The sequence below is a fragment of the Entelurus aequoreus genome, linkage group LG26 (genome assembly GCF_033978785.1).
Source record: "Entelurus aequoreus isolate RoL-2023_Sb linkage group LG26, RoL_Eaeq_v1.1, whole genome shotgun sequence".
Taxonomy (NCBI): domain Eukaryota; kingdom Metazoa; phylum Chordata; class Actinopteri; order Syngnathiformes; family Syngnathidae; genus Entelurus; species Entelurus aequoreus.
The window spans coordinates 27115229-27131627 of NC_084756.1; the positions used below are offsets into that span (position 1 = coordinate 27115229).

Below are 16399 nucleotides of genomic sequence, written 5' to 3' on the forward strand. Positions count from 1 at the left end.
AAAATGATTTATAATGTGGAGGCATCATTTTTCTTACACTTTTAATTTTCATTTAAGTGTAGAAATAAGTTATCACTAAACATAAAATAATTTATAATGTGTAGGTATCATTTTTCTTACATTTTTACTTGTTATTTAAGTGTAAAAACAAGTTATTACTAAAACATAAAATTAATAAAATCATTTGTAATGTGGAGGTATCATTTTTCTTAAATTTTTAATTGTCATTTAAGTGTAAAAAATAAGTTATTACTAAAATAATTTATAATGTTAAGGTATCATTTTTCTTATATTTTAATTGTCATTTAAGTGTAAAAATCAGTTGTCACTAAACATAAAATTAATGAAATAATTTATAATGTGAAGGTAGGATTTGTCTAACATTTTTAATTGGCTGTTAAATGTAAAAAAAAAAGTAATTAATAAACATAAAATGTATAAAATAATTTATAATGTCGATGTATCATTTTTCTTACATTTTTAACTGGCTTTTAAGTGTAAAAATAAGTTATTACTAAAACAAAATCATTTGTAATGTGGAGGTATCATTTTTCTTACATTTTTAATCGTCATTTAATTGTAAAAATAAGTTATCACTAAAATATAAAATCAACAAAATAATTCACATTGTGAAAATATAATTTTTCTTCCATTTTAATTGTCATTTCTTTTTGAGGCTGGCCTTAGGAAGGCCTAAAAAAGCTGAAGAAAATGCACACAGTTAATTTTTAAGTTTTTTAAGTTTTATTGTAAATAAACAAAAGTTATTTATTGTGCATTTCACTCCTTATGAATGACAAAAGCACATTCGTCCTTCATGTGTGTCGGACTTTCAAAGTGCAACTGATTTTTTAAGTTTGCTGCTGCACTTGTTGCTAGGCAGAGTTTATGGGGCGCATTTATTACTGCCCCCCTGGCCAATGAAAAAATAGTCCCAAGATGGCCACGCCCACTATTAGACTCAGCACTCCAAACAAACCCTGACAAAAAATATACATAAATACATTAAAAGAATACCATTTTAAAAATGATCTGTTATTATTTGCGTACATTTCCACTGCTCTGTGTTATATATATACTGATTTTTCCGAATTATAGAGCGCACCGGTATACAAGCCACACCCACAAAATTTTAAGGGGAAAAATATTATTTCATTTATTAGCTGCATCGGACTATAAGCCGCAGACAAATATGTTGTGAAATTAGTTATTTACACAGAAAGATGTTTATTTACATACCTTAATTGTTTCCAAACAGTGCCTGTCACACGGCAGTAAAACGGATGATCAAACAAAACAGAAGTCAAAAGTAGCTAAACAGACTCAATAACTCCACGTTGACGTTTTGGTGAATTTACTGAGAAATTTGTGAAACTGAAACGATACAAAAATATTCCATTGTAAGTTAATAATACTAACGCAGGCACTCGTAAACATGTTTTCATATTAGCTAATGCTAACAACATTAGCGTCATTACATTGCGATAGCACATACAAATATGCATGAAAACACTCCTACAGACATCACACATGGGGCGGTTTAGTAAGTATAAACTGTTTCACTTATGTTGTAAAACTTACAAACGTGATGAATGAAGAATCCATTACGAGTAAAAACGCTATGGATGGCTAGAAGACGGAATGGCACTTGTACTTCCGGTTGATAGGACTAAATCAGTGGTTCTTAACCTTGTTGGAGGTACCGAACCCCAGCAGTTTCATATGCGCATTCACCGAACCCTTCTTTAGTGAAAAATAAAAAAATAAAAATTTTCAAATTCAAGACAAAGTTATATGTTTTTAGTAACACTTTAGTATGGGGAACATATTCTAAGTAACAAAGACTTAATTTAGAGTTATTTGGTTAGGGTTAGGGCAGTGGTTCTTAACCTGGGTTCGATCGAACCCTAGGGGTTCGGCGGAGGTCAAAACACACCCGACTCATCGTGTGAATAAAAACTTCACCCTATCGGCGTATTACGGATACGGCAACAGCAGAAGTCACACTGATTTGCAGGTGTGTAATTTGTTGTGAGTTTATGCACTGTGTTGGTTTTGTTCTTTGAACAAGGTGATGTTCATGCACAGTTCATTTTGTGCACCAGTAAAAAAACATGGTAACACTTTAGTATGGGGAACATATTCACCATTAATTAGTTGCTTATTAACATGCAAATTAGTAACATATTGGCTCTTAACTAGTCATTATTAAGTACTTATTAATGCCTTATTCGGCATGGCCTTATTATAATCCTTACCCTAACCCTAACCAAATAACTCTAAATTAAGTCTTTGTTACTTAGAATATGTTCCCCATACTAAAGTGTTACAAAAACATAAAACTTTGTCTTGAATTTGAAAAAAAACCTACATTTTATTTTTCACTAAAGAAGGGTTCTGTGAATGCGCGTATGAAACTGGTGGGGTTCGGTACCTCCAACAAGGTTAAGAACCACTGGGTTAGGGTTAGGGCCCGCGTTAGAGGGTTAGGGTTATAATAAGGCCATGCCGAATAAGGCATTAATAAGTACTTAATAATGACTAGTTAAGAGCCAATATGTTACTAATTTGCATGTTAATAAGCAACTAATTAATGGTGAATATGTTCCCCATACTAAAGTGTTACCATGTTTTATTTACTGGTGCACAAAATGAAGCGTGCATGAACATCACCTTGTTCAAACAACAAAACCAACACAGTGCATAAACTCACAACAAATGACACACCTGCAAATCAGTCTGACTTCTGCTGTTGCCGTATCCGTAATACGCCGATAGGGAGAAGTTTTTATTTACACGATGAGTTGGGTGTGTCTTGACCTCCGCCGAACCCCTGAGCCCGACTCACCGAACCCCTAGGGTTCCATCGAACCCAGGTTAAGAACCACTGGACTAAATGGAAGGACACTGCAGCACCTGTGTCCAAAAGATGGTGCCATAGCACAAACAATAAAACACCTTCTCAGTGTATTTGCTTGTATTTAAAAACATTTTTTTTATGATGGTTGTCAACGTAGCCACAACGTCTCATAAGTAGCAGGGTTCACAGCGTAGGAAAAAAGTAGCGGCTTACAGTCCGGAATTTACGGTAAATTTGAACTGTTCTTCCTTCTGTCCTCAGCCTTGCCTGCGCGACTCAGGCGACTGTTTGCGGGAGAACATGCACTACATGATGAGGTCCCTCCAAGACCTGAACAAGCTGAGGAGGACGTGTCCTGCAGCCTGCAGACCGCCGTGTCCTCCTGTCCCCCCTGTGACCGTCCTGTCTGCAGCTCCTCACGCCGTGTGTCGGCCCAGAGAGCTGCGCTCCCGCCTCCGCATGTCCAGCGCCAGCACGGCCAGCACGGCCAGCACCTACGACTCGGCCTGCTGCCTCGCCAGCCCCCTGGAGGAGGAGGAGGAGGAGGACGAGGACGACGCGGCCAGCAGTCGTCTCGGCTTGAACTCGCCCAGCAGCCACAAGAGTTTGGACTGTGATTCCGGCTACTCCGAGGCCTCGTGGCGAGACGAGGGGGTGGTGCTGAGGAGGACGAGGAACGTGCGAGTGTCGTCCTCAGCGTGTCTCCGCACCAACAGAGCGCCGAGCGGACGCATCCGTCCTAAATCCACCTCGGACGTCTGCCTGGAGCGATGGACGCCCTTTGACGATCCAGAGGGCTGGGCCAACTCGCTGTTGACCAGAGGACGCAACCGCCAACCTCTGGTCCTGGGCGACAACAGCTTCGCCGACCTGGTCCAGAACTGGATGGACCTCCCGGAATGTCCCGAGGCGCCCGAGCCGACAGCGAAGCCGAGACGGAGACTGGGAAGGAGCCTCCTGGTCAGCGTGAGGAGGAAACTGGCCGGATTGTCGAGGAGCGTGGAGGAGAGAGTGAGGATGAGGACCACGGACTCCCGCGTTAGCAGAGACACGTCCAAACGTCTTTCGTGCCCCGTTGTCGCGGCGGAAACAAAAGCGCCCTTTTTCCACCAGTCCCACTCTGCCATTCACGAACTGGACACAGACTTTTTCCAATTTGCTGCCCACATGAAGACGGGCAGCAGGCAGCCAATCATATGCAAGGACATTATTGGCTACGTCTGACATTTTTTGGACTCTCAGAAGAAGATGAATCTCGTATCCAAGCAGGACTCGTTAAGTCATGTTCAAAGACTACCTAGGACAGCTGCAGTGCGGTAAAGCCTGATTGGACGAGAGGCGAATGGTCCAGCCATCGATTACGTTTCTCACTTTTCTATACTTGACATCAAACAATGAAGTCCTCCCGGTCACAAACTCAATAAATGCAATATTGCGAATAAATGATAGTGTTTGTGCTTTTATTGCGTAATGTTTGCTCATAAAACCAAGACTTCATAGCACGGGTTTAATCAACTGGGGACACACCATAGCGGGCCTTGAGTTCAGTTCAAAACTTGGGTATTTTGCTCATTTTAGGCATTATTTCACAGACGCATCACAACGTCCGCTATTTCCTTCAACAACAACAACTTGCACTGAGCCTAGTCTATAAAATCCGCTACACCTCCCTGATACTGAAGTACATGTCAAACTACTTCCTTAACGTAAATGACCGCCATAACCACAACACCAGGGGGAGCTCCACTAACCACGTTAAACCCAGATTCCGAACTAATAAAGGTCGCGCTCCCAACAGGTATAAAAGAAAGGGCATCTCTATCCTCCTTCAAAACCGCAATAAAAGTTCACCTCCAGGCAGCTACAACCCTAAACTAACACCCTCCCCGGATTGCTAATATTCAAATGTAAACAATCAAATGCAGATTCTTTTTCTTATGCCTTCTGATCTCTCTCTCTCTCTCTCTCTCTCTCTCTCTCTCTCTCTCTCTCTCTCTCTCTCTCTCTCTCTCTCTCTCTCTCTCTATGTCCACTACTTGATGTCCATATCCTACCCCCCCCCCCCCCCCCCCACTCCCTCCACACCCCTGATTGTAAATAATGTAAATAATTCTATCTTGTGTGATGACTGTATTATGATGATAGTATATATGATAGTATATATCTGTATCATGAATCAATTTAAGTGGACCCCGACTTAAACAAGTTGAAAAACTTATTGGGGTGTTACCATTTAGTGGTCAATTGTACGGAATATGTACTTCACTGTGCAACCTACTAATAAAAGTCTCAATCAATCAATCACTACTACACTGCAAAAAGTCAGTGTTCGAAAACAAGGACAAAAAATTAGCGGTATTTTATTTGAACTAAGCAAAATTATCTGCTTTTCTATCAACACTACATGGTTTCATTCCAACACTATACTGGAAAACCTGGTGTTTCCCAAAAGTTGGATCCATTGCAGTTTTTCTGTTCTTACTCAACAAAGTAGTTTAGTGAGACTTTATCCAGAGAGATGCTTGCTGAGGTCATCTCCCTCGTGTCAGCGCAGGGGGGTGAAAGGAGAGGAGAGGCATGCGTCAAACTGACTTTATGGAGCATAACATGTCGCTCTGCCTCATTTAACACAATTGTTGTTTCACATGGTGGCTACACAGACACACGCACACACACACACACACACACACACACGGCCCAATGGAGGGAATGCGTGTGTAATTGGAGAAAAGAAGAGCCCTTAGAAAATAGAAAATAGATACAAGGGAGTGACATACGCACAGAGATAAGCTAATGATCGCTTCTTCACCTTTGCCAGTTCTCATGAATCCAGAGGAGAAATAGCTGCAGACATGACGGAGATAAGAGATCATTCTCATGCTCCTTGCCTGCACTTCACTCAGTCATAGTGAGGACTACAAGCTCTTATCAGGACACAGCTGTGGGGTGAAAGTGTGTTTGGTGATGCTGCTTAGAAGCATGAATGAGTATAATATAGTTCTTGTTTTTCATTGACGAGATAGACTGTAAACATTTGAAAAAAGTAAGAATAACAACAGGATCGTGGATGATGCCAGTCACCCTCTGCATTGTGTATAAACAGCAATAACAGTGCAATAGATTTTAAAGGTGCAATATACACATCACATCTTTCATATAATCGACATTATTACTGTTTTTCGACATTTTTTAATTTTTTATTATGACATCTTTTTTTGATCACTGAATTTTATGAACTTTTTTTTTTCAAATGATGCTTACAATTTAATTGAACGACAAATTCTGAGCACAATTTGTGTGTCTAAAAATTCAGTTTGTGAAAATACAATGTTTTTTAGAATTCAGTGAGTAAAAATTTAGTGTAAAAAAAAATTAAATGCGGAAATATTTGTTGCTTTAAAACTGAAGACGTTAGGGGGGGTACTAGGATGACAGTACTAAAATAAACTGCAAAAAAACAACAGTGCAATAAACAGCAATAAGAGTGCAATACATTTTAAAGGTGCAATATACACATCACATCTTTCATATAATCGACATTATTACTGTTTTTCGACATTTTTTAATTTTTTATTATGACATCTTTTTTTGATCACTGAATTTTATGAACTTTTTTTTTCAAATGATGCTTACAATTTAATTGAACGACAAATTCTGAGCACAATTTGTGTGTCTAAAAATTCAGTTTGTGAAAATACAATGTTTTTTACAATTCAGTGAGTAAAAATTTAGTGTAAAAAAAAATTAAATGCGGAAATATTTGTTGCTTTAAAACTGAATATGTAAAGGGGGGGTACTAGGGTGACAGTACTAAAATAAACTGCAAAAAAACAACAACAGTGCAATAAACAGCAATAAGAGTGCAATACATTTTAAAGGTGCAATATACACATCACATCTTTCATATAATCGACAGTATTACTGTTTTTCGACATTTTAAAATTTTTTATTATGACATCTTTTTTTGATCACTGAATTTTATGAACTTTTTTTTTTCAAATGATGCTTACAATTTAATTGAACGACAAATTCTGAGTACAATTTGTGTGTCTAAAAATTCAGTTTGTGAAAATACAATGTTTTTTTAGAATTCAGTGAGTAAAAATTTAGTGAAAAAAAAAATTAAATGCGGAAATATTTGTTGCTTTAAAACTGAAGACGTTAGGGGGGGTACTAGGATGACAGTACTAAAATAAACTGCAAAAAAAACAAACAGTGCAATAAACAGCAATAAGAGTGCAATACATTTTAAAGGTGCAATATACACATCACATATTTCATATAATCGACATTATTACTGTTTTTCGGAAAAAATTTTTATTACGAAATCTTTTTTTGATCACTGAGTTTTATAAACGATTTTTTTCAAATGATGCTTACAATTTAATTGAATGAAAAATTCTGAGCACAATTTGTGTGTCTAAAAATTCAGTTTGTGAAAATGCAATGTTTTTTGGATTTCAGTGAGTAAAAATTTAGTGTAAAAAAAAAATTAAATGCGGAAATATTTGTTGCTTCAAAACTGAAGATGTTAAGGGGGGGGGGGTGTACTAGGATGAATAAACAGCAATAACAGTGCAATACATTTTAAAGGTGCAATATACCACATCACATCTTTCATATAATCACAGAGACAACTTCTTTCCCAGAGCTGTCACCATCTTGAACTCTAACTTATAATAATAATTCACCCCTATACAATATCCTACCCTAATACCCTACTGTGCAATATTACCCTTCGAGTGCAATACGTCCGACACTGATTGTTATTTATTACTCCGGTACTCTTGTCTTGTTCTGTATATTGTACAGTATTTTGTATTTCTATAGTGTTTTGTGTATTGTACAGGATTGCTTATTATTCTTGTTGGATAGTAGTCTGTTTATTTCAATTGTTAGTTTTTTTCTTTATTGCCTGTTGTGTAATTTATTTTAATTTTATTATTTATTTATTTTTACCCCATATTTGTTCCCACTACCGCACCTTAAGTTGGAGTCCTTAATCTCGTTATATGCAAATATAATGACAATAAAGTCCATTCTATTCCATAATCGACAGTATTACCGTTTTAAAAAAAAATGTTTTAAATTTTTTTATTTTCATAACATGGTCACTACTACCTAGTTTCTCTTGTTATATTCTTATTTTTACTGTTATATTTTTATTCTTATTGTTACTTTTTACTTTTATTCCTATTGTTATATTTTCTATTTTATTTCCATTTATACCTCTGTTATTTACTTTTTTAAATTATATCTCAATTCTGTACACTGCTGCTGGAATTTTTAATTTCCCTGAGGGAACCCTCCTACAATAAAGTACTATCTATCTATCTATCTATCTATCTATCTATCTATCTATCTATCTATCTATCTATCTATCTATCTATCTATCTATCTATCTATCTATCCATCCATCCATCCATCCATCCATCCATCCATCCATCCATCCATCCATCCATCCATCCATCCATCCATCCATCCATCCATCCATCCATCCATCCATCCATCCATCCATCCATCCATCTATCTATCTATCTATCTATCTATCCATCTATCCATCTATCCATCTATCTAGGAAGTGTTGCGTCCCTGTCAAAACATTGACGTGACGTGATGACGTCATCAGCTGCGACAAATGTTTCATTTTCTGGCAGGTGTTATGATTAAAGGTGAGTGACGCTGCACTTTTTAGTATAAAATGTGTTTACCTAGTTATACATTTTTATTTTACTATTTTATTTTTTCTTCTGTATTTTAATGTGCTCGCTTCGTTTTGCTGTGGTGTCGAAAACAAGAGTTTTCAGTAGAAATTTGTCAAGCTCCTGAAAGAATTTAGCTTTTTTTAAAAAGGTTAAAAAAAAACGGAATGAAAAAAAAACGAGATAAAAATTTGAGGGAAAACAAAACAGTCGCATATATATTTGTGAAAACACACAAACAGGAAACCTAAAAACATATAAATCCCATCACCCTGGTGTCGATGAGATTGTGATATTTCCCTTTGTATCGATATGTGTATCAGTCAGTCCGCCCGGTGCTAATTACAGAAACTGCTCGGTCACGGCTAACCTGTTGAAGCCGTGTTTCTCTTTGACATTGTGATTCGGTGGCATAAGTAAGTAAAGATGTTAAATGTTTGTATCCTGGTTAGGTTGCTGGTACAGGTTTAATGGCATATTTGAATGGAAATAGATTTAATTTACATGTTCGCCTATGTGTTTTTGTCGCTAGCATTAGCATTAGCCTAGCAAAGAGTGCACTTTTTCTGCAGTTATCTATCCATCGAGCTAGGCTAGGCTAGGCTAGGCTAGGCTATGCTATGCTACTGGTGGCTTTTAGTGTATACTTAATTGTTTACTGCTACACTTTTGTTAAGATATGTTGTTTTCTCAAGAAGCATTGAATATTATGTATATACAAGTACTGTTTTGCCTTATATCAGACCATTACATTTACACATGGTATTTCCTTAAGTAATGCAAGTATGGTGATATATATATATATATATATATATATATATATATATATATATATATATATATATATATATATAGTGTGGGAAAAAATCGATTCGAATTCAAATCGCGATTATCACGTTGTACGATTCAGTATCGATTCTAATTTTTCAAAAATAAATTTTTATTTTATTTTTAATTTATTATTAGTATTATTTTCATTTTTTTTTTTAAATTAATCAATTCAACAAAATAATACAAAGCAATACCATAACAATGCAATCCAATTCCAAAACCAAAACCCACCCAGCAACACTCAGAACAGCAATAAACAGAGCAATTGAGAGGAGACACAACAATCCAAAAGTAGTGAAACAAAAATTTAAATATTATCAACAACAGTATCAATATTAGTAACAATTTCAACATAGCAGTGATTAAAAATCCCTCATTGACATTATCATTACACATTTATAAAAATAAAAAAAAAGAACAATAGTGTCACAGTGGCTTACACTTGCATCGCATCTCATAAGCTTGACAACACACTGTGTCCAATATTTTCACAAAGATAAAATAAGTCATATTTTTGCTTCATTTAATAGTTAAAACTAACGAATTTACATTATTGCAATCAGTTGATAAAACATTGTCCTTTACAATTATAAAAGCTTTTTACAAAAATCTTCTACTCTGCTTGCATGTCAGCAGACTGGGGTAGATCCTGCTGAAATCTATGTATTGAATGAATAGAGAATCGTTTTGAATTGGAAAAATATCGTTTTTAAATCGGGAATCGCGTTGAATCGAAAAAAATCGATTTGTAATCGAATCGTGACCCCAAGAATCGATATAGAATCGAATCGTCGGACACCCAAAGATTCGCAGCCCTAATATATATATATATATATATATATATATATATATATATATATATATATATATATATATATATATATATATATATATATTTTGCAAATATATTTGATTGAATTTTACAGTTAAAATCATATTTGACAATCATACTTTGCTCACTAAGACTCTTCATACATGCACACAACCACTCAACCACACTCACGTGCAGGCTTGAGGAGAGAGGTGCTGGGCTTTAACAACTCAAGGGTTACAGTATAGACATTATTAGAAAAAGTACTCAGATATTGTGTATATCCATCCATCCTGCACTGGCTCAGGATCAGCAGACGGTCCAGACCACAGCAAGATGGATGAATATTCCTCGGCATCAAGGATCTTCAGGAAGTGATCACTAGATCGCCTCCCGGGGACCTCTCCACCGTTCACACTTAAAAAAGAAGAAGAAGAAAGTCACATTTTCGTGGCTTGATCAGGTGCAAAAATAAAATACAGAGGGACCACAAACCATCTGCATGTAATGTATCGTATTTTTACTCAAAGGGAAAATAAATCACCCTCAAAACAGCAGTAATGACTTCATGTTGCATCCTTGGACCCAGCGTGTCAGACAGAGCCCTGCTTTCCACTCTCAATGACTAAACATCAAGGGTTGGAATTGGGGGTTAAATCACCAAAAATGATTCCCGGGCGTGGCCACCGCTGCTGCCCACTGCTCCCCTCACCTCCCAGGGGGTGATTAAGGGGATGGGTCAAATGCAGAGGACACATTTCACCACACCTAGTGTGTGTGTGACAATCATTGGTACTTTAACTTTAACTTTAACTTAATTAGTTTCTGATAGTCACACAACATTGAACTAGATGAAGCAATTCCTGAAGGAATTGCGTGTGATGGCTCCAATGCTGAAGTTGAACTGAAATGCTGACAGAATGTAGTATAAATGTAAGAATAGTTTGAATGTTGGAATGGTTTGAATTTCCAGGAAAATCGGAATTTGGTTTGGAACTTGGGAAAGTGTTAGTTTGAATGTCCAGGATGAGTGGAATGTGTTGATGTTGGAAGGGTTTGAATAGGTTGAAAAATGTGGGAATTGTGCAACCTGGAAAAATGTCCCATTCATTTCAATAGGAACTTCCTGGAAATTTGAGAATTTTTGTAAAAGCAGGATTTGAAAAAAATATGTTGGGAGGATGAATGCCCTGAATGAAGTAAATTGGTTGGTGTTGGTATTGTTTAAATCGGTCAATAAATGTTGAAGTAGTAACAGGTTGAATTGAGAAATTGTATTACGGAATTCCTGGAATTTCGGGAAAACCGGGAATTTAGTTTTTTGTCCTAATTAAGAGGAATTGTTGATAGTGGAACAGTTGAAATGCGTTGAAAAATGAGGGAGGAGTAGTCGTCAGAAAAAAATGGTGGAAATAGGGCTTTAGAAAACCAGGAATTCTGGAAAATGCTGGAATTTTTTGGAACTTGGAAAATGGGAAAAAAGCCGTTATATTTGAATTTCCAGAATGGTGGAATGTGTTGAAGGTGGAATGCTTGGAATAGGTTGAAAAATGTGGAAATGGTGGAAGTTTGAAAAATGGCCAATTAATTTTGAATGGGAAAAATGTCCCGGAAAACCTGGAATTTTGGGAAATCTGGGAATTTTTGGAATTTGTCAAGGGAAAGCCAGAGATTCCTGAATAGGCTGAACAGTTTGAAGTTTGAACGGGTTGAATCGGAGGAAAAATGTGGAAGGTAGAGCGCGCCAAAATCTGGAGAAGAAGAAGAAGTTTAATAATAAATAGATGAATTTTGGTGTAGAAAACCATATGTGTGAATGCTGTGGAGCATTCACACTAATAAAAAAGGAATAAAACTACAAAAAAGATCCGACAAAAAGTATGGTGGTATTTTATTGTGGCATATTGCTTATTCTTTCGGCTGTAAATGACCGCCATAACCACAACACCAGGGGGTGCTCCACTAACCACGTTAAACCCAGATTCCGAACTAACAAAGGTCTTAACTCATTCTCTTTCTATGCCACATCAATGTGGAATGCGCTCCCAACAGGTATAAAAGAAAGGGCATCTCTATCCTCCTTCAAAACCGCAATAAAAGTTCACCTCCAGGCAGCTACAGCCCTAAACTAACACCCTCCCCGGATTGCTAATAATCAAATGTAAACAATCAAATGCAGATACTTTTTCTTTTTCTTATGCCTTCTGATCTCTCTCTCTCTCTCTCTCTCTCTCTCTCTCTCTCTCTCTCTCTCTCTCTCTCTCTCTCTCTCTCTCTCTCTCTCTCTCTCTCTGTTCACTACTTGATGTCCATATCCCCCCCCCCCTCCACACCCCTGATTGTAAATAATGTAAATAATTCAATGTGATTATCTTGTGTGATGACTGTATTATGATGATAGTATATATGATAGTATATATCTGTATCATGAATCAATTTAAGTGGACCCCGACTTAAACAAGTTGAAAAACTTATTCGGGTGTTACCATTTAGTGGTCAATTGTACGGAATATGTACTTCACTGTGCAACCTACTAATAAAAGTCTCAATCAATCAATCAATGTAGGTGTACCTAATGTTGTGGCTGCACAGTGTAAGAGCGTATACACACAGTGTAGGGTTTATAGTCTTTCAAATGCAGCACACAACAAATCTCTTGTAAATTAAAAGGATTGGAGGGTATTTGTTCATCAGGGATTTTACTTGCTGCTTCTAATCGTGCCTTTGAGCATTTGGGATGTTTGGAAAACCCTTTCATCTGTTTTTCTGCTAACTCATTAGAACTGCTGCACCCTGACTGCAACAGAAAAAAGTCATTCTGAGGATTATGTCACTGACTTTTCCCCCCTGTAAACACAAGCAACATGGCAAATGTCATTAACTACTAAGCATCGCAGTTGAAAAGAGGCTGTGAGGTTGACCCTGCACGATACACGAGAACATCTATGAGAATGTGGCGTAAGACAAAGTCATGTGGCCAACTTTCTAATACAGCTGGAGGCTAGAATTGACCACAGAGTTTCGACGTCATGCTGCAGTAGAATCATGAGACTTGTTATCTCACAAGCAGCTTAAGGCTCTTTTCGATGTGCTAGAGGGATTCAGAGCTTAGTCAGATTCGAAAGACTAAAGTTGTTTGGCATCCTTTTGGAGGTTAATTTGTGTCTTTTAATGATGTGCGATACCACAGATTTTCTTTCCGATCTGATACCAAGTAAAATTCAGGCTGGTATCGGCGATACCGATACTTTGTGCAAATATACCGAACGTCCATCCATTTCCTACCACTTGTCCCACTCGGGGTCACGGGGCGTGCTGGAGCCTATCTCAGCTGCACTCGGGCGAAGTCGCCACCTCGTCGCAGGTGTTTGAGAAATTTTAAAAGCTGTGTATATTCAAATAACATATCAATCTAATAAACAACAGTAAGAAAAAAAGAGCAAAATGATAGAAATGTAATGAGAAAAAGCTGAATTAAAAAAAAACTAATAATAACATAGTCACCTATAACACAAAGTTTTGTTTTTAGCATTTAAAAAGATATATGGGGCCATATACTGTATATTAAAATGGCCCCTTCATATCATACAATGAAAATAAAATATACTTGAAATAAACAAAGTTTAGTGAGTTAATAAAAAAAGTTTAACGATACTAACTCATGAATTGATTTGAAAAAATACAACAACCATAATACACTGTTAGATGTGTAACTAAACATTATTTTCGTAAAGGCAGAATTTTTGACACACCAAGTTATGCATTTTAACAATCGTATTATTTTTTAAATTCTATTCTTACATGAGGAAAAAAACCATAGTAAAAATGTAAGAAAAAGAGCAAAAAAAGAGGTATTTAATGAGAAAAATCTAAAAATAACTTAGTCACGTATAATACATAGATGACACAATATCAGTTTTTAGCATTTTTTAAAATAAAAACATATCAATACTTTGACTTTTCAGTATGCAGCCCTTGGTGGAAAAAGTTTGGACACCCCCGAACTAAAGTATCAAAATTATTGGTATTTTGATTTGAGGATTGATATGAAATAAAAAAATGTATGTTACTGAATATTTTGCGTTTGAATTGTGCAAAATGATTTTTTTCTTTGTTTTACCACAAATTAGTCTGACAATTTTATTTAATAAAAATGTATGTGTTGAGAAATTAAGTTTGTTGAAATTTTGTGTAAAAAAATTCTGTGCAGAAATATTCCTTGCTTTAAAACTCAAGACCCACTTTTGATAAATCCACCCTGTCTCAGAACCAGCCAATGAGGTGTAAATATATAGTCAGCATAATTTGAAAAAAATTGTTTATAAAATTCAGTGATCAAAAAAAGCTTTCATAATAAAAAACCAAAATTAACCTCCATACATCTTTAACTGTCATTTGTGTCAACTTATAATTGATGGGTTAATGTTTGACTACCTCTTAGCCTAGAAACTAGTAGAAGTTGAGACCGTAAGTGAACTGAAGATGAATGTTTGTTTCATTTAATTTTTAACTTAAGCACATCATTATTAGCAACATTGTCTGCTAATGTCCAGTACAGTCAATAGACATAACAATTTGGATAGCTATTAAAAGGTCCCTCCAAAAAAGACTTTTCATGTTAACATGTGTCCATAGGGTTTTCCTCATGGACTTGACCGCCCCTGGTCTTCAGAAAGCTATATGAGCCTGCCTGAGGACAACCTTGTGAAAAAGCAAGCTTCTCTACACATCTTAAAATGCTGCCTGGAGCTCTGCCAACTGTCCGCTACAAACATGGGAGCTGTAAGTTTGATCATTTTTGTCAGTGTAAATTCTAACCTAGTATGATGATATTGTTACAATGTGAATGTAATGTTAGCTAGAGCTGGGCAAAATGGCTGTCAACTGTATCACGAAATAAGTGTTTTATATTGATAATTATTAATATTTTCTATGACCTATGGGGAAAAAATGACCAGGAGAAAATATACCGGTAATACATTTAAACAATTGTATTTTTAATTTAACTTTCCTCTAATTATAATCCCCTCAACCATAAAGACAGAAAGGAAATGTAATGTCAACACAAGCATGGAAAACACTCAATGTAAACAAAATTCTAAAATCAAGAACACTTGACAATAACCTCTTCAAATGAAGGTGAAAAATATAGAATATGTAAAATATTCTTAATTAAGTGGAACAAAATACTGCAAAATGTAAACATGGAGAAACCTGAGAACTTTTATATCTGCATGTTTAGTGCTCTAAAGGTGAGCGCAGGCTCAGGTGTTGTGTGGTATTACCAGTCTTGGTGGGGACGAGCGACCTGCATAATTTACAGACCAGATTGGTCTGACTATGATCTGTTTAAAAAACAAAACATCAACAAAAAAAAACAGCCATACTGTCGAGGTGACTTTTTCTGTTTTATCCAGAATTCTTTTTCTCTTCTCACTCCATGTAAATAATCAACCGTGAGACAACAAGATAGTGCAACCAAACTTCAAATAGTTGATACTGTTACCTCATTGACTGTTAGCGTGTCCATCCATCCCATCCATCTTCTACTGCTTCTCCCTCTCTGGGTCGCGGGGGTGCTGGAGCCTATCCCAGCTGCACTCAGGCGGAAGGCGGGGTACACCCTGGACAAGTCGCCACCTCATCGCAGGGCCAACACAGATAGACAGACACTCCCAGTAATCAGTGATCGGTTACCAGAGAGCAAGTGCCTTTGTTCATGCAACCTACCTTGTTGTGTAACTTCCGCTTTCTTCTGACATATCCGGAAAAAAATAATACAACGTTTTATTGAACGCATTTTTTATTGATATTGATTCCGTGCTTTTGCGATATATATTGATATTTTTTTATCGCCCTGTCCTAATTAGCTCACATAGCTATGCTAGTGTTGCTACCATTTGTGTCTTCTTGTCTCACTTCTCAATGTTACATTGTTGTGATATATGGCACCTATGCAGTGTTACTGTTTGTTTAAAGTGGATTAAGAACACCGTAGTACTTCTTGGGGACGCACCTTGTGTCGGAGAAACAAACAAACGCAACTCATTTGCATTAAAGATACAGACACTAAACGACATGTTCCAGTAGGGCTTACTAAAAGCACTTGTCTCGTTTCCAGCATCAAGGCTAGATTGTGGACAACACACTTCCAATACATCCTATCCTAATCTTTCATCTTAAATGTGTACCGTT

The 16399-nt window shown here is 36.6% G+C and overlaps 1 protein-coding gene across 1 annotated transcript in view; it reads left to right on the plus strand.

Annotated features, from left to right (window-relative positions):
- LOC133643084 (PAK4-inhibitor inka2-like) overlaps window positions 1-4285 on the plus strand; it is a 5733-nt gene extending 1448 nt beyond the window's left edge. Inside the window, exon 2 of the mRNA XM_062037492.1 lies at window positions 3122-4285. Coding sequence (XP_061893476.1) covers window positions 3122-4084 — 963 coding nt within the window. The 3' untranslated portion in view covers window positions 4085-4285. The remainder of the gene's footprint in view (window positions 1-3121) is intronic.
- Window positions 4286-16399: the final 12114 nt, after the last annotated feature.